The sequence below is a fragment of the Phaenicophaeus curvirostris genome, chromosome 22, assembly GCF_032191515.1.
Source record: "Phaenicophaeus curvirostris isolate KB17595 chromosome 22, BPBGC_Pcur_1.0, whole genome shotgun sequence".
NCBI classification, from domain to species: Eukaryota; Metazoa; Chordata; class Aves; order Cuculiformes; family Cuculidae; genus Phaenicophaeus; species Phaenicophaeus curvirostris.
Window position 1 is genome coordinate 419,769 of NC_091413.1, and position 25,054 is coordinate 444,822.

Consider the following 25,054-nt stretch of genomic DNA (forward strand, 5'->3'; position numbering starts at 1 on the left):
GAGGAGGTACCTACGTGCACGTGTGCAGATCTGTCCCTCTGCACACACAGCACGCGCTGGAGCTCCTCAGGGCCGCGTGGCTGTGTTTTGTGATGTTTTTACATCACGAAAAGGGAATGTTGGAGGAATTGCCATTTGGAAAGGAGACTTCTCATGGTACAGTAATGATGTGTTTCGTCCTCCTGACCTTGCTGCAAGCTGCAGTTGCCTTCCAGAGGCGTCTCCCCAGCTACGGCCCGTTCCTGCCGCAGGGTTCGCCAACAGCACCTGTCTGCGTGCCGCAGGGGTGCCAGAGCCGGAGCCGTGGCACAGCGATGGCGAGGAAAGGGGGAGCTTCGCCTGCTGCCAAACTCCTCCAAGCACATTTACTTACAGAGTGGGGAGCTGCCGGGAAGTCCAGGGGAAGAGGCAGTGAGGGCAGGCCAGCGTGGGTCAGCTCTGCATCTGCCCAGCCGTGCCTCGGCACAGCCGGTTCCCACTCCCCAGCCCATTTGCTCCGGCAATCAGGATCCTCTCCAGATGAGCACATGGACTTTAAAATACAGCGTGTGCCGCCAGCTGCAGCTCTGGGACCGGAGCAGGCAAGGATGTGGCACTGAATGATAATTAAATACGTTTTCATCTGTCATTTTTTACTGCAGGTGCTGGTGTAATAAATCCGAGCTTGACTCCTTTGTCAGCTGGCAGCAAACACATTTTAACGCCAAATCCCAGGGGATGAATTCAGAGCCACTTGGCCTTGCACTGGGGAGGAGCTGCCTCCAACATGCCAAGTGGGTAACGCGCACCTGATCGCTTCCACAATACCTGTAGTATTTTGGTGATACATGTCTGAAGCTGCGTTTCAGTCAGCTCCCACGGGCTATGGGGAATGCCAGCGCCTCCACTACCGTTTCGCAGCGCAGCGCCAGCTCCCCTGTCCTCACCCCCCCGCAACTTCCCAGCATCTTGGTGCGCCCGTGACCGATGAGGGATGCTAGGATTTTGGTCAAAGAGGAAACAAAGCCCAGGGAAAAGCCAAACAGGCAAATTTTCCAGATCAATTTAATTAGAACTACTGCAACTCAGACAATTAAACATTTAAGTTAATATGTGTGTGTGCAGAGTGAGTGGGAAACAAGGCCAGATGGTCCAGCTCCTCCTGAACCTGTCACCCTGAGGGGCTGGTTGGTGATCCAGGGTGGATTGTGGACTGAAACTTCAGCTGCAAAGAACCGAGGCCTCAGCAATCCTCCCTCTGGAGAAACAGGGCTTTTCTTTTTTCCATAATTTGCCAAAGCACTTGGATCACTCGGTGAGCTCTACTGGGACAAGTGCCTGGTTCATTCCTTTTCCCAGCCTTAGCTGGGCCTTTCCACCGGTATTAAAGAAAAGGCAGGTCATTGGCATCACTGGCGGCAGCACAGGGGCCCTGGGAGAACAACTCCCGTCCACAGGAAAGCTGCTAACACCAAACTACAGAGGCTGCACAGGCAGTGGCTTGGGGCAAGCCCTGCAAAAGGCCGAAACCAGCTCCTGCTTCTCCCCAGGAAAAGTGCAGCAACGAACAGCTATGAAATGAAGTCAAAACTCCCCTGGGGAAGCAGGAAGGCTCACTGTACAATGCCATAACCCAGCTCTACTTGCAACAACCAGCAGCCAATTTAACACGTGTATGGATACACAAGTGGTTTGGTTTCCTCATGCAGTAACGAGGCAAGGCTCCAACGCTACTACCAGGTACGGGCCCTGTGCGGCGGTTATCGGTAACCTTTGCCGTGATCCACACCGTCAAAAGATTCAGGTGATGCAAGTTAAGACAAGTGCCAGAACTGCAAGACAACACGAAGCACGCGCTCTGCCCAATGCCATCCTCCACTCAGATGTCTGACCTCTAAAACCTGATCCCGAGCAAGGACGTGCAGTGATGCCCACGGCCGGGAGGGAACCCCGGAGGGACTCGTGCAGGACGCACACGGATCCCAGCCACCCAGTCTAGGAGGGACATGTTCCATGTTCTTACTGAGCGACTGGCAGATTAAACCCCCCAAAGGATGCAGTGCCATCAGTTTGTCTCACTGCCATTAGAAGCGGGACTTGGAGCACCCACATTCAGTGCAACAGGATTGGGTTTAATCCCCACCCCCGTGCATCAGATGTCACCCGAGAGATAAACCTCTATTTTAGTCATAATCCTTGGTTTAAAAAGTTTATTAAGAAAAGTCAAAAAGCAGACGGAAGCAGTGTTGGGGCCGAGGGCAGCGCGGGGTGGCTGGGAGCAGCCCAGGGCAGGGCTCTGTTTCCTTCTGACCGATCACACCAAGTGTCCGTGTGAAGCAGCCCCGGTGAAGGAAGCAGCGCATGGGAAATACCACTGAGCCGGCCGTGTCCCCCAGCCGTGTTTTGGCATGGCAGGTACTGTGTGACAGAAATACCCTGCTGCACCTAACACAGCTGTACAACTTCTCTGTCAAATATGGGCTGCAGGAAGCTTTCTGTGTTATTTCAATTAGCCTCTCTGATGATGCTGAGTGAAACAGTCTAATTTACAGAGTACTCATGGACAGAAGTTAGAGATTCTACTCGGAACCAAATGGATTTTGCAGCTCGTGTATTAAATACTCTTCATACAGAGGGGTAAGTAGAAGAGCGGCTCCAGCACTTGCCAGCGAGGCCTACGTGGGCTGCTGGCCATGGGTGACACTCATCGTGAAGGTGCCAGTACTCACCACAAGCAGGAGGTGTGGGAACAGCCTGGGACGCTTTGCCCGTTACCCTGTGGCACCTGAGAGCCCCAGTGTTCCAGCCATTGGCACTGGCAGCCCTGACCCCTGCAGGGAAGCACCAGCACGGGTCTCTCCCCACATCCCTTCCTGGGGAAGATCCCTGAGCTGTCCTTGCCAGAAAAACACAGCTCTGGCTTCCCTATAATCACTGTTTCCTCAAAACTCTGCTCTTCCCTGCAAAATCCGCACATTAAATGCCTTCACAGCACCCTCCTGTGGGGATTCCGCGTCCGTACAGAGACGGGGGCAGCTGGAAATGGGGCGCGAAGGAAATCCTCCTCCTCTCCGGCGAGGCTGGCACGGACGGGCAGCAGAAGCGCCTTCGCTGTTGGCTCCGAGCGCCGGGTTGTCCTGCCGGCACGCGCCGCCAGTTTTGCTGTCATAACCACTGACAAATCAAACCGCCACCTCGTCTGCTTCCCCGGGGCTGTAGGTGCCACCCAAACGGGGTCAGGAGGGTTTGGAACCTGCTCTCACAACTACAGAAATCTCCGTTTAGCGATCCTGGACTCTCTCGCTCTGCAATAGCTGTTTCTGTGGTGATGCTACATTTTGATTCAGATACTTGGAAGCATTGTTATCATAAGCTTACAGCGGTTTGTGGAACGCTTTGCTACAGTGATGGAAACCAGGCAGTTCCCGGATTTCTAAGAGGATGAAGACTGGAGAGAGTTATAATTATTACGTTACTAAGCATTTCAGTTTAAAAACAGTTCATGCTGCTTAGACTGTCGACTTATAGCATTCAGAGCAGCACTGAGGTACAGAAGCCCCACAGATACCACACACCTCCACACTTTTCGCAAGAACACTGTAAAATTAGAGTTGAATAAATTTCAAATCCAAACACTGACTATCCTTTGGGTTATAGAGTAACTTAATGTGCCCGACCACACAAGACTCACAGAGCATTGTAGGATCAATTTGCTTGTGCAATGTGCAGCAGGAACACAGATACCGCATTATCCACTTCCCAAGTACACCAAAATTGTTTACTCTTAACAGATGATGCTTCTGCAGGAACGAACAAAGTTTGTTGCTTCCCAAACCAACAGGATTTTTAAATAAATCTCACATACAACTATGAGATGAGGTGCACACACACACACAAGTACCTGATATTTTAGATGCTTTAAAAGGAGACAAGAGTGACGGCAGGAGGAAGGATAATTCCCCATGCACTTTTTACTCTACTGGACAAGGTCAGTTTCTTCCACACTCTCATTACTTGGTGATGAACATTCTCACCTGCCTGGAATTGAGTGTTGCTGCCCTTCACTGCAGCACACAGCACTCTGCCACGAAAAAACAGGTCATAAAGAGCCAACCACACAAGCAGCACCCAGTGCCCGCCTGCTGCGGCTGAGGCGCCCGGCCAGAGGCAGCCGGAGGAGCAGGGAGGGTTCTGGGAACTCTTGAGCTGCTGGCCCTGCCCCGGCAGCTCCACTTGCAGGGTGTGCAGAGCGAAAACCAGTCCGAACTCTGGGACCAGGGCACGCTGTGTGGGAACAGCGCTGCCAGCACGCCGTTGCCCCAGACCAGCTGGTTCAGGTCCTGCGTTTCCAGGCAGAGCTGCACCTCGTGGCAGGCCAGGCACACAGGTCAGTGCAGGAGTACGCTCATGGACAGAGAGGTGAAGAAACACAAGTACTGCGTGGATTTTCAGTTAGGGTTTAAAAGTTCTAAATCTAGAAGCCTTGGGAAAAACTGTACCCATTCACCTCCCTCAGTAACCCCCAAACACAGCAACGACCTGATAAGCTGCTTTGGATGACTCTGCGCTGCCCACCACTGAAACACTGCGAGGACTCCAGATCGATTTCAACACGTACAATCAATCAGAAATAAGCTGTCAGAGATGAGCATCTAGGTTGGAAAATTCCAGTGCAAAACTGCAATTAAAAGTTGTCTTTCCGTTGCTAGAAAGCCTTTTTCTATCATCAGACCAGACAGTAACTGAACCTTCCTCTTGGAAGGTAAAAATTTGCTGCAATGAATTATGAGAAAGGAAGAGCTGCTCAGCACATCACCTCTAGCTCACCACCAAATCCTGAAGGTGTGACTGAGATCTGACGCTGCTCTGCCAGGGCAAAGCAGTACTGAGGTGGATGGTGAGCAGGCGTGTGGAGGCGAGAACTGAAACCCATCCAGGAGAACCTTAAAAGGCAGAGCCAGCAGCCATGGCAGAACAGAGAGGGCAGGAACTGCACCAAGATGAACCAAGAACACAGGTTTTGCTGTGACTGTGCCACAAAACATATGTGCAGGGAGGCTGGTATTGGGTAGGAGCTTCTCGTCATTACCAGATGTAAGACATCACTCATTATTATCACTGTCAGAAACTACAGCACCATCCAGGCAGCAGCAGCAGAGTTTTCTGGATGAGATCACTCCACCTCTACCTCAAGGAATATCAGTTCTCCCTCCAGTCCCCAGCACTCCTTGGTGGAGAGCAGAGCTGTCCCCACACACAAAGAAAATGTGTCCTAAATGAATGGTGAAGAGAAAGGCAAATAAAGTGTTGGATAATAAAATCTAACAACCTGCAGTATTTTACAGGGGGAACAATCTCAACAGCTGGAAGTAGCCGTCCTTGCATCAAGATTGGATCTTCCAACGGAACCGAGGCCACGGGTGGGACACAGACCAGCCCCGACTCCATCGCTCCCAAAGAGCACCCTTCCCAGTCCACCGCCTTCCATGCACCTCCAAGGCAAAAAGTCAATGCCAAAGCATAAACCCTCGTTATCAAATGGCACGTGGATACACCTACCGAATTAGTAATTTCTTAGCCCCTCATCAGCCAACCACCCCGCTTGCACACAAAGAGCGAGGCAGACGGGACGTTAGCAGACTGGCTGGGGAGAGAAGGGAGCAGAGCTTCCCACCAGGCATTCACACGCCAGTGCCGCAGCACCGTACCCTTCCGGGCTCCTCGCAAAGAGTGGAGAAAGGCAAGTTGCAGTATTTGTTTCACATGCTCATCACAACAGAAGCATCACCCAGATCTAGACTAGGTCCAAGTAATAATCACTGTAATTAGCACTTCATTCATATAATTACCAGCAGACCCCATAACATTTTACAAAGGAGGTAATTACCCGTATTTTACAGCTGAGGAAACAGACACAGTGCAGGTGAATAACTTAAAAGAAATCATCAGCAAATCTGCGGCACAGCCAGAGACTGCAATTATCCTTATTCCCAGCAAGGTTCTCCCCAACAATCCATGCTGAATTCAGTTCTGTCTTGTGGGAAGGAATCCAGAGTAAAACACAAACTGGAATTTCCAGTGTCTAGAAGAGCTGAAAAGCAGACAAGCCAAACCTGAAGGAGAAATAAAAACACAGTTTTATCACCGAACGCTTCCTGACCCAAGGCCTGCAGCTAAGAGCGACAGGAAGGCCAAGGACCCCAGCTCTAGCGCATACAGAAAGCCGAATGCAGGGTTTCGACTGCTACAGGAGTTCTACTTCTGGAAGCAGAGGAGAAGCAGCAGCACAGACCGAGTTGGGGAAGGCTGCACAGCGCCACCGGCTTCCCCCTTCAGTGACCAAAGACCTTAATGCACTCTGAGCACTTATAGATGAAAGCGACAACAACAATGAGATTATTTAAGGGCTTTGAGAAACAATACGCACACAGAGCAGCAAGCGGGCGAGAAGCCTGGGAAATTCACACCCAGCCCCAGCAGAAACTCCCCAAGCAGCCGAATGTCAGGGCCCCAGTCCTGCCAGGGCCGCTGCTCTGCCAGCTGGGCGCAGCTGCCCAGGCCAGAGTGGGGTCAGGCTTTCCTCCAAGAAGGGAGGATTCCCCTTCCCCTCCACACACAAGGGCAACGGGACTTGCGCCCAGAAGCCACCAGCCCTTCAGTCGGGCCGTGACGTTCACTGCACACAGACTCCATGCAGAAATCGGTGCTCAGGTGGATACAGACTGGGGGAGAATCTGTCTTGTACACTTTTTCACCCTGCACGTTTGGGTGAGCTTTATTATTAATAGAAAAACTAATGTTTGCTTGTGTTGGCTGATGAGTGAGCTGCAAGGCACACAATGCTCTCAGTCGAGTCTGTGTGCCACATACTGCACTTCTGCCGCCTGGTCGTATGTTAAGTCGTGCGCAGAAAAGCATCCGGCAGCATAAGAGATGAATACATTTCAAATTAAGACTTGTTTCAGGAGTGGATGGTATTGATATCCTGGGTCTGAATAACAGAAAATAGGAACATATCTCTCATAGAGCATTCTCTTAATATTTAAATAGACAAATACTTTGCCAACATTTTGCAGCATTCGTGTTCTTAGAGCATCTGAACAAAACATGTATTTTCGCTCCTTTTCAGTAGTGAACAAGCTCATTAAAACAAATTAAGTTCCATCATCTCTTGCCATAAAGTGGACAACTGCGGCTGTTCCCCACCATCTCCCGGTGCAGCAGAAGCCCAGAGACGGCCCGGGGCAGTGGCAATGCTACTGCTTGTTAACGAAGCAGCTTTACTTAATAAAGTTCACTGCTGTTATACAGGAACCTGGGAACAATTCCTACCCTCCCTTTCCAAGGGTTCTACCTCCTAGGGAGGACTGTGGCGGCTCCAGCATCCTGGAAGCCTGTGCAGCAGTGGAACAGCAGAATCCACACCCGCTGCACCGATTTCTGTGAACAACCACCTGCACCCAACAGACACGTGGAGAGGCCATGGAAGAGACCATGTGCATCGCCCTGCATCACCCCAGCATTGCGATAAACCCGCTACCGCATTGCTCAGAGTGCTTACCTGAGGAGAAGGCGGCAGGACGGACACGAGACAATACCTCCTGAAACAAGAAATTCTAGCCAGCTTTTAACCTCATGTGTTTTTACGTTATTGACTCCAATTCCCAACATCAGACATTTGTATCCCATCACTTTTTTCCTCCTCGCTATTTGTTCTACCAGCAGGCACTGAAAACTGGCCCTGTGTGCAATTCCCTTTGCTTTCCAGATGTCCAAATAAAGGTCTTTTAAAATTGCTGTCCTAGAAAGTCGAGGCATTCATGTCTAAAGGCTGCTGGTATAAGATATGTGTTACCAGGAGGAGAAAAATAGCTTTCAAGGAGTTTTCTTGGACAAAATAAGTATTTTTTCCACGGATTTTTAAAAGTCCTGTTCTGAAGCCTGGGGAAATAGCCTAAGAGGATTCTGGAGGAGGACACTTCTCAGGCTGACAGGCAGCATTAGAACCAGAGCAAGAGCCAAAACCCAGCTCCCCAAACCCTGCTGGCTATAGGAGCGGCAGCCTTGTATATCAGAACAACGGCTCTCGGCCTATAAAATCTACTACAGCTAGAATTTGGAACAAGATGGGGGAAAGAAAAATCCATGGTAACTGTAGGCTGTGACTGTCCACCTTGTCTCCTAACCACCAGGTCAAAGAGAAACGTGCATCGACATGGAGGGGATCCTGCCCCACAGAACTGTGTGAGTGCTCTTTCTGCCTGTACTTTAAGAGGTGACTCTGCCAACACAATGAAGGGCAATGTAAAAACAGAGACCTTGATGTTGAAGCACAAAGATCAGCGCTAGAAATGCCATCCTCTCAAGCATGGATGCTAATTAAAAACAGGACATCCTTCCTGACACAAACTCTGGTGATGACAGTGCATCCCCAGGGCCCTGGGGTAAACCCTGCTGAGGTTCAGCCCGCCCAGCCTCACTGAGGACTTGTGGGTGGTGAAGGCAGCTCAGGCTCACAGCAGCACCCGCAGCAAGCCCGCAGGCCAGCCTGCCACAGCCTCTGTTTCCCAGGGAAATCAGTAGGAGGGGTGCAGGCGGGCGTCGGGCTCCTCCAGACGTGGCCAGGCATGGGCAGCGGCCAGGCAAGGCCAGCAGAGCTGACATTATGTGAATGGCTCAGGACAACTTTCATCTGCAGCTCTAATGAATGATATAAAGTTTTATAACCATCAACAAGGCTCAGAGAAGACCTAAATCCATTTCAGTGCTCATTTAGCAGCTTCATCTGTATGCAATTAAAACTTCAGCATTAAATGTTAGAGAATAAAATAACGTGACACTTAAAAAATAACCTGTGCTTCAGCGGGCCGTGCTCAGAGCTCAGATGATTGTTTACAAGATAAAAATAGGATCTGGCCAAAATCAGCATCTCCTACGGCGTCCCCTTTCAATAGGAAAATGGAAATGGCTGCTGAACACTGAGGAATCCACTATCTCGTGTACACACAACTCTGCTCCTTCAAGCACTCCCATGCCTAAAGCACATCTCGGAGCATGGGTAACCTCCCTTCTGGCTTCAAGGAAAAAGAAATGGCAAAAAGAAACGTGTTCAACTGAGATTTTCAGTTTGGTCTAAACCCTAATCTTTTATTAAAACAGCTCTCGGTTTTAAGTCGATAGCGAGGGAACACAATTTTACAACAAAGAATATTTCTAATTCCTAGGAGTATCTTAAATGCTTCCATGATTACTCTAAGTATGAAAACATGACCGGGGTGGAGCGGAGCGTGAGGAGTAGGTGGGGAATAAAAAGCCCATGTTTTACTGACCAGAAGAACTGTAGAGGAATGCAAATTAAACCCAAAGATGGACAGATATATCAAAATTAATTAGAGTAAGTACTGGGAGAACACAGGCCAAAAAAAAGCAATGAGCTATGCAAGAAACGTACACACAGTTCAACTTAAAAGAAGCAAAACCCAATGAAAATTACACACTTTATTTTAAAAAACAATGTACTTTTTATTTAAGAAAAGCCAATGTTACATCCTCACAGGGGAAAAAAAAGACATTTGGGGAGGTCAGAGAACGCTACAGTTCAAAACGATGAAATGTTACAGCTTGCACACCAAAATTAAAAATGAAATTAAATTAAATAAATGAAATGGTTACCAAAGTAATGCAGGTCAGGGGATCAAAGGTGAAGGGTCACACACTATTAAAAAGAAATCCAAAAGGGCGTCTGCATCAAGATCTCTGCAAAACAAAGGAGCTTCAGTGAGTAAAACCAGCACCTTCCAGGGAACCGCACCACCGCTCCGCACCGCACACCCAGCAGTGTCCGCGGCCGCCCTGCTCCCCCCCGGCGGCCACCACCACCCGGCTGCCGCCAGCGCGTGTCCGTGAGCCCTGCTCTGACCCACCCTGGGTCAGAGCCTCTCCACGTCCTTCCTTCCCCACACCGGGGCTCTGGTCCCCTGCTACACAGGACGTGTTGCCAGAGCTCAGGAGGGGAACCCAAGCAGCAGGGATGCCTGAGCTGCGACGCACAGCACGCAGTCACGCCTCCACGAGACCCTGCTATTCAGGCACCAACGCAAACGGCCATCAATGCAACCTGCAGATGCTCTCTTCCAGGGCACCACTCCCTCTTTTTCAGGAGTTGCTTTCTCCATTGTAACTGTGGAGCTACAACCATCACTGATCACGCACACCGGACCCCCTAACTTCACAACCTATCAGTTTAGCACTACGATACAGAAGTAATTCAAACGTGGTTACTGAGACAGAGGTCTCTCCTCCTGGAATCTCAATTACACAGAAGCTATAAAAACCCTTCGGTACCCATTCCCAAGCAAGACACAGTCAATTATCTACATTAAATCTATACAGAGCGTATAATATTTCCATCAGCTGATCCTAGGAGAAAGACCCCCACCCAGGGCACCGCCTCCCTCTCCATCTCGGCCTCCTGCTCCTGCTGCCAGGCGAGGAGTTACATTCTGGGAGTCTTTTGTCTGCACCAAAAGAGCTCCAAGCTTCAAGGAGCCCACAAAACCATCTTCGTAAGGCAACGCAGCCACCACCAACAGAAAAATCACCAGATCCTAAGCTGAAGAGTGGAGCAACGGTGTAACCTGTGTGCATGCTTCTCCAGGTAACACCGCTCCCAAGTTACCTGCACTGCAGCCAAGAGCCAAGAGCTGCAGAAAGCGGGAAGGTTGGTATGTTTAACACCCGCTCACCAGTGTCTGGCAAACTCTCCCCACACGCTGGGGTTAAAACCGAGTTCTCGCCATGACTTCCAACACTTATCAACTCCGATTCTTGTGACCCGAAACAGAAAGCCAGCTCTGCCGCTGTGACCTCACCACGTGCCGAGGCTGGGTCCTGCAATCCCCCTTCAGAACTTGGATTTGCACGATGGGCTCCTTCTGGAGGAAAGCAATTTGGAAAGCAAGTGACTTTGAAATAATTTGGGAGCAGAGACACAGAGTTGCTGCAACTCAGAAGCTCATTAACACTGAAGGCAGTAACACAAATCCTGGTATCAGCAAGACCTCAGTGACAGGGACGCAAACCCGTTGCTGCACCATGAGTGCTGCACCCCCAGCGTGACCCTGGCTCCCTCCCGACTGCCCAGCTAACAACTGCTTTAAGATGAGTTTTATGTAACTCCAAGACCATTTTCACAGCGGGCGGCAATGTCCCGAGCCAGACACGGGGCAGCCCCAGTGAGCCCATCCCCTCAGCAGTTGCTAATCCCACAACACCGTCTGCCACCCAGCAAACTGTTCCCTGCTCCCAGTTTTCTGCTGTCCCCTCGAGCCATGTTTGTACAGGCACAGGAGCAGAGCCAATCCCAAAGGAATAACACAAAGGCTTTCTTCCCGGCATATTCTATCCCCACTGCCCCGATGAACGCTCTTTCTGCAGAACACAAACCGGTTTCACTCTCGGCTCCTTTTCTGAAGAAGCACCCCTGCACAAAACCTTCACTTTTACAGGCACTAGTTTTTCCTTCACATCTAGTTTTCTTTTCTTTCTCTAAATCCCCTGTTTTTTCCCTTCAAAACAAAGCAGCCACCCTCAGAAGCAGCGACAGGAGACTGAAGACAGGATTTCAATCACTTGCAAAATGCAATATCTGCGGTTTCCACTCATTCGACAAGTGAGCCAATTCATTTGTGTTTATACGTGCCAGGCCCCGGCAGAGACACATTTAAATTGACTTTGTAAATTGACTTTGTTGTAACATCTTCCTTGTAAAAGGCGGCATAAAGTCCAACTGGCGGAGCACATGGCAGGATGCCACCTGGTCCTGGGGACTCTGACACAGACCTGCACCATCAGCCCTCACACAAGTAGAACAGCAGTCCGAACACTAACGAAAGGGAAGGGGAAAAAGCCAGATTTCCCCAGGAGGTAGACAAGGAATCTCTCTCTGCTGGAGGCTGAACAGCATCGCAGGTATCACGGCTTTTGCACAGCACCCTTCCCATTCTGCAATCCCCCAGCCTCCTCACAACAGGCACTAATTGTGTAAACATGGCTGGAAAACAGCAAATGCAGAGCCAGCAGCAAATTTTCTGCTTTGTACATTAAGCAAAGCGCAGAATTTCATTAATTTCACAAAATAAATCCATAATGAAGTGCTGCCGTTTGAGACATTCCCATCTCACCCACCAATCAGCCGTAAATCCCCATCACATGCAGCGAGAGAAGCCGCCCACGCGCCAGACAGCGCCCGTCAGGTGTACCCACACTTCCCTCCCGGCTCGGCTCCAGTCAGGGGGAAACATTTCCCTTTGATTCCACTGCCAGGGCTCTGTCCTCTCCTCTGAAGAGAGCAGGATGCCTTACGTTGCTGACGCTGGCCGAGGGGACGGACAGGCGCTGGGAAGCAAGTGCCAAAGATTGGCAGGGCAAGCGCCCCACGATCCAGGGACAAACCCCAACGGGTCCTGGCTACAGTGTCCAGTGGAACAGAGGATGTGAACCAGCACCAGTGTTCCTGCTTTTACAGACGCTATGGCTGTTCTGGTCCCTGGCAAATGTTTTCCCCTCGGCTAGGCGCTTCCTCTCATTCACAAAGCCTGATGGTAACTTGTTTCAGCACCCAGCTTGGCACAAATCTATGGCAGCCCCAGGTGCCACAAAGAGATGTGGCACAGGAATCGCTTAGAAGCTGGACCATGACTGCTCCCAACTCCTCCAGTGGAGGATCATCAGGCAGAACAAGCAACAAAACCACTAATAATAGCATTCACCCCTACCACTGTAATATTTCACACTCCATGACCACGTGGGCAGCAGGCAATTAGTCCAAATTAAATATTCTCATTGCTCTTGAGAGATCACGGAGCTGATGTGGACCATGAGGACGTTCCAGCTTTGCAAGAGCCAGGCAGCTGCCAAGCTCTCCCAACAACGGCCAGCCTCCGGCTTCGGGAAACCGCGCTTAAGCAAAACATGTCTGCATTAACTTCAACTTAATGGAAAGCATTAAACACCATACGCAGACTCATTTTATGGTCCTCAGGAAACTGCAGTGAGCGCTGTTGCTTTTCCAGCAAGTTTTGCCATCTTGATGGTGTGACAGAATGCTGGGACGCGGACAGACACCCCTTCCTCGCTCTGAGTGTGGTGATGACAGAAGCTGATCCCACACGCTTGCTCACCCCCATGAATTTATACCACACTCAGTTGCTCTGGTCAATAAGGTTTGAACTGGCACAGCAACGTGTTACAATGCACTGTCCCATCCAGGGCAGCCTTAAAACAAACAGGTCTAAGTTTGCAAACAGAAGAGTTCATTCTAAAAGGCACCTAAAGGCATTAGAAGAGCAACAATGGGGTGCTGCTCAGTCACTGCCTGGGGTGCCAGTCTGACGGACAAACCCGTGATGGCAGGAGTGTGCCGGTGACTGGCTGCCTGGTGCGCTGTCTGCCAGGGCTACAGGGGATCCCAGCAGCAGGCAGCAAGGACGGATCACAGCCCCTGAGCCTGGAATCGGTCACAAGTTGATGCTGGTCTTGCACTGGAGACAGGGCAATTCCTGCCCTGCCTTGAGGAGAAACCCAAGCAGACGAAGCCATCACCACTGGTTTTTCTATCGTGGAAATTCTGGGCTTTTCCCACCACAGGACATAAATCCTGGCAGAAACCACAGCCCTAGGTGGCAGTTTACAGTTCGGATGTTTAACTTTTCCTTCTTTCTCTTACTGTGTCATTAAGTGTTTACAAGGATGATTAATGGCTGCAGCTGCCAACTCCATTAATGAAAGGCATCTCTGCTCAAAGCTGCAATCCCGCTCTTGGCAAGCAGCGTGCCGAGACAAGGTTACTCCGGCAGCCTTGAGCCCCTGCACCCACCACTGGGGAAGCTCCCAGTTCTCAGACAACCTGCCCACTTGGCAGAAAGCAGCAAGATGCATCCCTGTGGACAACAGCTCTGGCTGCCCGAAGTCAGGAGTGGTTATCACCGCCCTTCACCACCTCCAACAGGGAACGAGGCCAAGAGGGTGCCAGCAGCCACCGGGCAGAGCAGGGGCTCAGCTGCCTGCCCTGAGGGACCTGCAGACACCAAAACAGTTCAAAAGGAACCAAAATGCAAACCCAACAGCAAGGAACTCCCACACATGAACAGAGCACTGCAGAATTTCTGGCAATTAACTGATTTGTCCTAATGCGAAAAACTGCATTAAACACCCTTTGTATCTCCTCCCCGCCTCAAACGGTAGAAATAAGCGCGCACAGATGCTTTCCCAAGCTCCTCCAAATCTGTGTATCTGTAACAAGACTGCTGGGCTAAACTGGCGATCTTGTATCTCTGGAAAAAAAAAATTGAATGAGAAGGAACACTTCCTTCACCAGGAAACACAAACCCACTATAAACTTGATTTAAGGCGAGATGACAGCTTGATATGGAAATATATTTCCATCAAACATTTCAGTTAAAACTGCATGATTTGACAGGAAGCAAACACCTTGATAACGTGTTCGAAGTGTTTCTAAATGCTCCGTTTCTCTAGCTGCTTATAGCATTGTTTCACTAAGTATAAATCTAACCACAGGCGATTCAGCTCCCAAAGGATATCATTGTCCAACCCCACTCCCCATCCAGAGCAACACCTGACCATTGCCTTCAACCAGCACATGAAAGCACACAGAAGTTCTTCACAGGGTTCCCATGGTGATACCCTGGGAGGGAGGAACCAGTCCCCAGCCTGTGCCCTGACGCTGGCCTCCAGCGCCTCAGCTGGGGATGTGAGGGACTCGCCTGCAGACCCAGGCTCTGCATGGCGCTCAGCACGTGCCCTTCACGCTGCCTGCCAGCCCAGTGCCAGAAAACACACTTGTACGTCATTTCGAGGCCCGGCAGATGCAGCCATTTAAGTTTCCTTGAAATATCCCCATATGAAGAAGCAGGAAAAGCGCCGCTTAAGGGTGTCAGTGAGCAGCCAGGTGTAGCTGGGTCAGGAGGGCAGGCCCCAGCTGACCCCCAGGATGCATCCCTCTCCACATCCCACACCCTATCCCACTGTGCGCTCTGGAGAAGCTTATGGCAAGCCCAGATGTACATGAGTCTGCCCGAACACAGACAAGTTGGAGGGAGGACAGCAATGCCACAGACATTTGGATTCTCATAGACATTCAAGGCCAGGTTGGATGGGGCTCTGAGGAACCTGATCTAGTTGAAGATGTCCCCACTCACTGCAGGGGGCGTTGGACTAGATGACCTTCACGGTCCCTTCCAATCCAAACCAGTCTATGATTCTATGATCTGCGAGTTACTCCATGCTTTTTTTCCTTTTTATTTTCCAATACCCCCTTCCTGGGGAGACCTCAGCAGCAGCACCAGCGGGTCTGAAGCTCTGGAAGGACCACTGCACAAAGTACATTTATTTCTCCTATATTTCACAACTCATGGCTCCATCAGCATGAACAGACACCTGCGTACTCAGATGAAAACCCATACCCCCCCAGGAGTGACTCTGAAACACAGCCCTGCATTGTGATTCAATTATATCCTGAGAAAAACTCAAGTTTCATAACACTGAACAGAATTAAACCTCTAGGTTGGGGGTGAGGAGTGAAATAAGATCTGTAAGCTCAGCTCCCTCCTCCTCCTCCGTAATTAACACAAATTCACAAAGACTCACCCAGGCAGAAGTTTCTGCCTCTTTCTGTTCTCTGAGCTAACGAGGCCAAAACTCTCTAGCCACAAGAGCAGATCTTCCTTTGAAACAACGCAACAGGGAGATTGTGGCCAGCGGAGACAGCACTGGTGACCACCCGTGCACAGCACCAGCTCCAGGGCCATGCTGCACGGCAGCCACAGCGGCAGGTCGGGAGGAGGGTGATACAGATGAGGGTGACAAACCTGATGCTCAGCAGACAGAAGTGGCTCAGGTTTGGTTTCCAACATGTCAGCCGAGGATCTGCATTATTAGCAAACAATCCATCCAGAATTAAGGTCTGAGCCCAATCTACCACAGCAATGCACTGACCAAAGCCATCCGCCAACCCATCTCCGGAATGCTGGCTGTGCTCCCTGACTTTTCTCCCAGCCTAATACACTTCACAAGCACCTACGCTTTCCCGTTTGCATCATGCTTAGGAATATTGAAGACTCTCAGCTATATGGTGAACTTCATCAGCCACGTGCATGCCCTGTGAGGCTGCACACCCCAAACACTGGTCCAAAGGAAAGGCTGGAAGCCCCTGTGCTGGTGCACACAGGGAGCTCTACCCAGGGGCAGCAGAAATGTACAAAGAGCCTTCTTTCTCAACCGTCTTTGTCAGGACTTCACCTTTCACAGCCACTAGGATTGCTGTTACTCCCTGCCTCATGCCCATTAGTATAAATGCTACAAGAATAAATTGCAACCCATATTTTCTACAATTTACATTTCAATTCAGTGACCCCAGACAAAAACATCTACAGAAAAGAGCCTGTGCCAGCAACTCCCCAAAGACTTGATCAATTCTGTCACTGCACCCAGCTCACTTCAGCTTTTCAGATAAAAAAAGGAGGAGGGAAGGACTCCAGCTTTGAAACACACACACACAAACTGGCCCACATTTGATCCTGCACTCAGCTTGCCACTGCAGTTGTTAAACTTGCAAGTACGGTTCTTGTTAACAAGTCTGGATGTCACAAATGACTGACAAGAGGGACAAGAGCCATGCAGGAAACAACCGCAGTTTTGCAGTAATTTCTCAGGTTGATTGCTCCTGTTGGTAAACGATTCCCCCAAACACGGCAAAGGGACAGTCAGACAGCGCTGCCAGAAACTCAAACTACTCTGTGGGAGTTGCGGTGTCACTTCCCACCTTGCGGCCCAGAAGGAATAAAGGGAAGGGATTGCAGACCCATTTGGACTGTTCCATGCCTTCACCATGGCCCCCCAGGCACCTGCATTTTCAACACTTCTGCTCCACTGAATCCAGCCCTGATGCGTCCGCAGGAGATTTGTGAACTGGTATGGTCAGAGGAATCCGATTCCCGCATAAACTGCCCAACTCTTTGTGTCCCTGTTCTTAACGTTTTTTTTGGGCAGGAATAAACTCGTTATTTCTCAGGATCCCATCTGGCAGGAAAAAACACGCACTGGTTTCTGTTGGGAGCCTTTACATAACATTGTGTCTAATGTGGTACTGAACCATCTATCTGATTTTAAGCAGCTCTGAAACACACCAGTAAGACACAAGACCGGACTCTCAGACGGGTGACATACACACACCAGCAAGACTCCAACTGTACCGGTGGTCAGCTTCCACATTTGGAAGTCTGGTTTAAGAGCTAAGTGAAGACAGGCCTCATCAAGTCTCGTTTACAGCTCACTTTCAACATGTAACAGGACTGCATTATTTAAACAACAGCTCCAGAGCCAGGCAATTTATATTCCATAACTTACATGGCATGCTCTCAAAAAATAATCCATACGCGTCAAGTCAGGTGATACGTTTAAGAATAAAGAAGAGCTTTAACTACCTCATTAGTGTTCCAGCGGTGCCTCTCTTTCGGTAAACTTGAACATTTTGGTAGACATTCAAGCAGCTTCTTCGGTAAAAAGATTTTTACATGACTGCCATTGCTGTTCCCATGATCATCTGGAAAGAAGAAGAAAGTGGTGATGAGCAGGAGGTTCCCACTGAGAGACCCCAGCTGCGACCAGGCCTGGAACCTAGCAGTGCCCTGTCAAAGAGCAGGTGAATTGTCAGCACAAAGAATACGCTTTTCTGTTCAAACTGCATCTTTATTCCAGAAACATAAATACAGTTTAAATCCTTGTGGTTGCAAACTTTAAGAGCTCTGACGGGTTTGTGGATGAGAAGCCTGTGTGTGTGCTTACCTGTGCCTATTTTAGCTCATTATTTCCCTTGGTGACAAATTCTACAAGCGATAGCGACAAAATGTTTCAGAAGCTGTGACCACAGCGGTATGACCTGCCAGGGAAGTCGTAAATGAAGTTCACACTTGACAGGATTTGCAAGTAAATAAGCACAGAGCCCCAGTATCTGCTATAATTTTGCCAAGCTGCAGCAGAAATGCAACTCAAGGTCCATTAGTTCATTCAAAACTCGCATGCCCTGTACCTGATTAAAACCAGGTTACTTTCTGCTTTCCACGGAGAGTTCAGAAAATGAATGTAGTTCCTCAACATAAGCGTGAGACAGAGGGATGGAAATATTCCTACAGAAGTCCCAAACACATCAACTCAATCACATGTCTCTGTCGCCCCTCTAACACCACCGAAAGAACCCAAGCATCCACGAACTGTGCAGTTCACAGATCACATCAGTCCTCACCACCCAGGGAAACGGAGCAGCAGAAGACATCCCAGCTGCACTACAGGAGTTTTACTAGCTCTCCTACTGAAGCCCCCACACCTCTGCCTTCTCCCACTGTTCTCCCACTTCACACAACAGACACTGAGCAGTGCTATACGAGAAGAACACTAACATACAGGCATTTTTACCCTACAACACTATCATTTCCTGCTTTAAGAGCACAGAAAAAGGATATTAACTTTTTCCTTTTACACACCTGATTATTTTAGGTTGTTAAACAGAAACCAGCATCACGATAAAATTCCTCGGTCATTACACGACAGACATTCCCCGCGACCTCAGCAAAGAGCCCACACCACCATCATTGCAGAGAGCGGGCGAAGAGCGTGAACAGGCAGCGAGACGCAGCTACAGTTTTTAAAGCTTGATTATACTCTGGGATGTGTCAGGTTCAACAATATACACACTGTTAAATCAACTACTCGTGCAAGCACAGCAGATGAGTTTACAAGATAAGCAGCGATGTGTATGATAAACGTGAGCTGCTCTATAATTTATGAGTCCTGTTCGCTCCCTGAGTTATTGGGAATGTGGCTGTGCGGCTGCCTGAGACTGCATCCCGCGGGCTGCCAGTCCTGCATGTCTTCCTGGGTGAGACAGCACTTGGGCAGTGCTGATCTTTGCTGAGCTAATAAAGAAAATCGGGGGGGGAAAAGATACTCTGTTTTTTTCCATGCCATTTCAGGATTTTTACCTTGACACCAACTACCTTGAACTGCTGCTCTGCAGGACTTCTTGGCCACATCTTCTTCCCAGTCCATGTTCCCCTCTGCTATTTCCCACCACCCCGGCCTCTTGGAGCCTCATAACACACAGGTCGTGACGCTTGGGGTTATCCACAAGGACACCAGCTCACCTGGGGCAATGAATAGAGTTGCTACAGCAGCCCCAGCCGCGTCCACCTTTTCAGACCCACCGTCCCATTTAGCCGGTGCCCGCTTAACATTCCCTACATTAATTTCACACTGTTTTCATTTCCCATTCAAAATATTGCATTGCACTACATTCAATTCATTAAGGCGGCAAAGAATTTTACAGCACACATTATTGCTTTTATCAGCCGAACTACATCCCCAGTTACATCTCATCAGCTTATTTTCTATGGGCACATTTTAATTGACATTAATTGTATTACTTACCCTTACCTCCGTATCAGTCAAGTCCTCTATCATTCATTCCATTATTTTGCAGGCCTGGCAGACCTCTAATTATTCAGCTCGTTTTATTAACTTTCTTCCACTGTCATCAATTATCAGTATTATTAATCCAGAAAGTACCTATTGATAATGGATCCTTTAAAAATGTTTTTGTAGAAATTATCAGAACTTGCTGACTCCGAGCCTCCCGACTCCCGCTTTGAGGATCTCCCACCTTTGTGTTGTTCCTGTGATGGAAGGGCACTGTCACCATCCTGTAATGTGCTTACATCCCACGTACACTTCCCTTTCTGCCTTTCACAACAACACCTCTTGATCCCTAAAGATCCCCAGCATGGGAAAGAGCACATGCCACCTGCTCAGTCCGACAGGCATTCTCTTATGGAAACCTCTAGCCAAGTGGTCGGAACGATGGGCAGTAGTCGCGTTATGGGAAGGGATTCTTGAAAGCAGCAACCTCTGAAACAGGCTTGACCTTGGAAAAGGACGGAGCTGGCCAACCAGCTATGAGGATTAGGGGCAGGAACGTGCCTTGCCCCAAACGATGCCCACGCTTGCTCTAAAACTTGCTCCTCTGCCCGCTGTAATCCCTCATGACATATTCCCACAGGAAGGAAAGCCTGTGCAGATAAATGGGGAAGCCAGGCATGGAAGAGGAGGGTGCTGACCCAGCTGCACTAACGGTGCTGGCACTCCGGGACCTCCGCTCCAGGATTCGGCTTCCTTCGCCAAGTGTTTGCCTTCAGTGCATCCCAGAGTACCACATAAGACCTGTCCCCCACTACAGAAAGGCTATCACGAGCTCACATTCCTCCAAACAAACTGTCGCTTTGCTACTCGCACTCCTCGTCCCAACGGAACCACGCCAACCTGTAGGGAGGTGGAGCAAAACATCACTCGTTCTCCTTTGGTATGAATCAAATCCACTGTTTTTCGCCATCCCGACGTAGCTGGTCATCCACCACAGAGTCAGAGGAGCAAGAATCAACACCGCTCAGCATCTGCGCTGAGCTCATTCAACACTGCTCAGCATCCGCGTGCAATTTAGAGCAACCAGCCTGTTCCAGAGAGACTATCTTACATTTATTTGGAAGTAAAATCTTCTCTGTAGTTAAAAAAGGATTTGATTTTCCTGTGCAAATCCAGGTCAGGCCTGCATTTGAACTCTCCTCCCCGTATTATTTTTGCTAAGGGCGCGACTTATGACATTGTGATCTGCAGACCCATCCAGCGTCAATAAAAAGCACTTCTGCAAGCAAAGCTGCATTTGCACGAGGAGGATTTGCCAGTAGAGCTGTATCAATGTGGGGTTTTTTTTTTAGTGCAAAGCTGGACACAGCTCACAAACGCTTCCCAGGGCACGCACAGTCAATTCAGAAAACAAGGAAGCTACTGCTAAAATACAGCAGCCCACAATGCACAGTGTTATAATTCTGGGTGAAAATCCAAAACTTCAGTTCTGTTAGCAATCTCCAAGATTACCGATTAGCAAACCAAGAACTCGTGTAAAATTAAGGAAGTACAACTATTATAAAGTTCATGGAAAGTTCCATATTAATTATACCACATAAACCCTTCGTAGTTTTATGGGTTTGTTCATGCCTCTTGCACTTTATCCTCCCCAGGGATGCAACATGGGCCATAAAACTTTAAAAGCACGCAACAGCAAATCACAGCGCAAGCCTGCGCTCTCTCCCCGCACTCCAAACAACCCCTCCTCCCACCTTGCGTTTTTTCTTTAACTGGTTCTTAAATCTCCTGTGATCCAAGAGATGAATTTAGATCTGCAGAGCATTTAACTACCGCAGTTTATCAATATAACGAATAATTGGAGAACACAAAAATGGCTGAATGGGTGTTGATCAACTGCTGATTTGCAGACAGTTCCACACTGGAAATAAATACAAAGAACAAGCCTATAAAAATCACAAACACAAGTTTTATAAAACCATTACCATGAAGTAGTAACTAAGGGTTGGCCATCTTCTTAACTACCTCACAAGAGAGGTAGAAGGTGTTTAAACATTACAAACGGGCACTTTGGTACAAAACAAACGGCTAAAATCACCTCATTATTAACTGCTCAAAGGGCAGGGGAGGGCGTGGGGCTGACCGTGATGCCACTCACCACAGAGCCGCTTTGGCAGTGGAGCCGAGCAAACGCAGCACAGAAGCAGCACCCACGCGAACACAGTGGCGCAGGCTACCTGGAATCATCCCGTCCGCAGCAAAACGCAGAGTTGACCTGTGCCCCAGCCCTCCTCACAAGGAAAATAACCAATGTGTGCCTTAATTAAGACAGCTCAGCAGTGATTATGCCAATACCCAAAGCAAGAGCACTACCTCCATTGCCCTTCCCTCGGAGCCATCCTTCTCAACCCTACTAGCTCCTCGGAACCTCTTCCCTTTGCAGAAAGCTCCTCTTCCAACAGCTCACCTTCCTAAAGACAATACACAAAGACACAGACAAAACCCAAGCCAAGACATCTAGAATTAGTCAAAAGAAAACCCCTTTTTCCTGTGTATTTGCATGCCCATGTATTGATCTGGCTGTGCCAGGTCCTGGCAGTGGGTGTGGTGTCCCTTGAAGTCCTACATCTTTTCACTTCCCATCCTCTGGACACAAACAAACCCGATGAATTCCATCTGGCAGAATTAAATGCCAAGAATTATCCCCGATCCAAAGATCTGAAGGAGTGGCATGCTATTTCTCACAGTTAAACTTCACTCCTGGCATTTTCCATCAGTAAACAAGGAGAAATATACGCAAACCCAACAGCTTTGGGTCTGTTCTCTAGAAATATTTGGACGATTACAGTTGTAAATCTCTTGGCAACAGAAGCTGATTTCTGAACAGCAGTAGAAGGTGGCTAAGATGAGATAACCAGGTCCTGCTCTGAAGCAATGTCTTCCCAGCAAGGCTCAACTGGATACCAGCGCTTGGCTCAGGCATTGGCCAAGCAAAAATGCTCCTGGTCCTTCCCCATGACGGATGCAGGAAGCCCCCAGAGCAATTGGGCACTGAGGGGAGGATGCATGAAAGAGAAAAAAGTCAAGGCAAAGGTGAAGAATGTGAAACAGGAGCAAGAGAGGACGACACACAAACCAGCATGCGAGCAGAGGTGACGGGAAAAATGGGAGGAGCAAGAGAAACCAAAAAGGATGTGGAGGAACCATAGGAATGGGAAGAGCATCAAAGATGATGAAGGAACTAATTTTCCTCTAGAAAGTTATTGACTCCAGCCTCGTTTCTTGGAATATCTTCGATAAACGCTTTGTTGCTATGACAAGCTCTACAAACCATTCTGAAGCAGTAAGAAACACAAATATAGCTGAAACTCTGCTGCTGCGTATCGGTGCCTGCTTCTCGCCACTGATAACGTACATTTGTGAGCTGCCGTATCCTCTCCACAGAGCAGAAAGTTTCCTGACATTTTTATAACTGAATTCAATTTGAACGTCACAATTCTGTGAAGCTGCAAGCGGTGCATTTTGGGGAAGAGCTGATAGCACAATTCTTTGGGGAAGCCCATGTGCTGGTTGGTAACCTCTGGTTTAACAATTAGCGATGTATTTTTTGTTGCGGCACTTAGGAACCTCCTTCCCCCAGCCAAGAGAATGGGCTCCTCTCCCATCATCGTGGGTGGCTCCAACAGCCCACTACCAACACCGGGCAGGAGGCTGGTTCCGTTCAGGAGGGGTGCAGAAGTGGCCACTTCAAAAGGAATCTTCAGGAGCACTAGAACAACGCTAGAACCACCTCCTGCAGCTCCTGGGAGTGTTCAAGCATGGCCTCCACCCTAGTGCTTTTAAACACAGCGACTGCAACAGAATGGTGAGACCACTGCTCCCAATTCTCTTGTTTCAGACCTGCCATCAATTCCTCCATCCCTGGGAGTTCACTAAAATTACATTATCAAATTCAACTGCAATGAGACTATGGAGAGATGGATATTAAGTCAAGCCTAGCAAAACTCAACCACTCATTCACACAGTTTTCAACATCACAAACCCAATGCTGCAGCCAACGTTCCACAAGACTCAAAGCACTGGCCTTACCAGTCCTTACCCTGGGCCACTCACCAGCAGCCATAGCCACCAGCACTGGCACCTTTATTTTTCAGCTGTGAACAATTTGAGTTTGGAAACATACCTGGAGAGCTGGCAGGAAAACCAGAAACCCTTGAAGCAAAGATGTGAAAAGAGCAGGAGAAGGACACGGAGCTCTCTGCTCCCAGTGGTACGCGGCATTTGCTCTTGCTCACCCAGGGCCGTAAGTGCTCCGTGGTGGGAAGCTGCCCCGGCAGCACCATCCCATGAAGAGAGGAGGTGCTCATGATGGAAAACCGGGGCCAAGACAGGAGCTGGCACCCACAGGCAGACCTGCCTCCCAAAGCCCACAGGGTTTAACGCAGCACAGGGAAGAAGGGATGCAGGAAGCCAGGGAAGGTGGAAACTGGACACAAAGGAAGGAAAAAAAAATGAAAAGAAAGAACTCGGCAAGGTGTAGAAGAGGAACCCCGGAAACAGCGAAGAGGCAAGAAGCTGCTGGAAGCCCTGCATTTTCATTAACCACTACCGTGTCCCACAGTGCACTCCACCGGCCTCATCTCGCCCCACGGAAAGGGTTGGGTTTGCTGGGTGTCCCCCCCAGCAGACACATCTGGTTTACTGAAGCAGGCACAGAAGGGACAACAGAAAAGCAAGGTCACATTCCAGATTCCTCTTCCTGAAGGCTGCCAGGCCAGAGAGGTAGGACAGCTCTTTCCCCTTCCTCAGACAATACAGACCTTTCCAAGCAGGTTTGAGAGAAGCCATTTAGAAGTGTTAGGAAGGTAAAGTTAGCACCAAGTCTTGAAAAACTGAACTTCACAAACATCTGTTTTAACCTCACTCGTACATAACCCTTCCACTGCTTCCCGACAAAGGAAAGGAAATCTTCTGTAGGGAGATTCTCTACAGAAGTTGTAAGTCAAGCAGCTTTAAAACCCCACACAAATAAAGCAAAAAGCCTTTGAGCCAATGTGCCTGTGAAAACCATTAACAACAAGAGATGTGGAACTGGATTAAAAACCAGAGCTTGAAACAAACCCCATGCCTTGCATCAGGAATCTTGCGCGAAAAACAGTTATAATACCAAAAGCCCTTGAAACAATTGACCTCACGCAGATACGCAGGCCCTGCTCTTTGGAAAAAGCAACTCCAGGCCACTCTCTGGAACTGCCCCGTTGTCTCACAACCCTCGGAACGGTCTAGAAACTCCAGCGGAAAACACTTAACTTGCAGTTCGCTTCCATCTCCAACAACAGGAATTCTGGTAAGCCCCCAACTGCTGAAATTCAGCAAAACTTGTGGGGCAAGGAGCGGACCGAGTCCGGCATCAAACCCTGCCCCTTCACCGTGACAGCCCAGTTTTGCCCAGAAGGAAAGCAGCACAGAGCGCGCGGCCCAGATCCCATCCACCACACTCCCAATAAGCTCGGGTTTGTTTAAGCAATAAGCCCTTACGCAACGCTTCGCCTGAGGGAGGTGAATATTTGCCGTTTAACAACCAAAT

The 25,054-nt window shown here is 49.2% G+C and overlaps 1 protein-coding gene across 6 annotated transcripts in view; it reads right to left on the minus strand.

Moving 5' to 3' along the window:
* Positions 1-25,054, minus strand: part of CAMTA1 (calmodulin binding transcription activator 1) — a 240,041-nt gene that overhangs the window by 199,958 nt on the left and 15,029 nt on the right. For all 6 annotated transcript variants that reach the window (XM_069874626.1, XM_069874625.1, XM_069874624.1 and 3 more), the window contains one exon: positions 17,481-17,599. In XM_069874626.1, the coding sequence (XP_069730727.1) occupies positions 17,481-17,599 (119 nt within the window). The remainder of the gene's footprint in view (positions 1-17,480; positions 17,600-25,054) is intronic.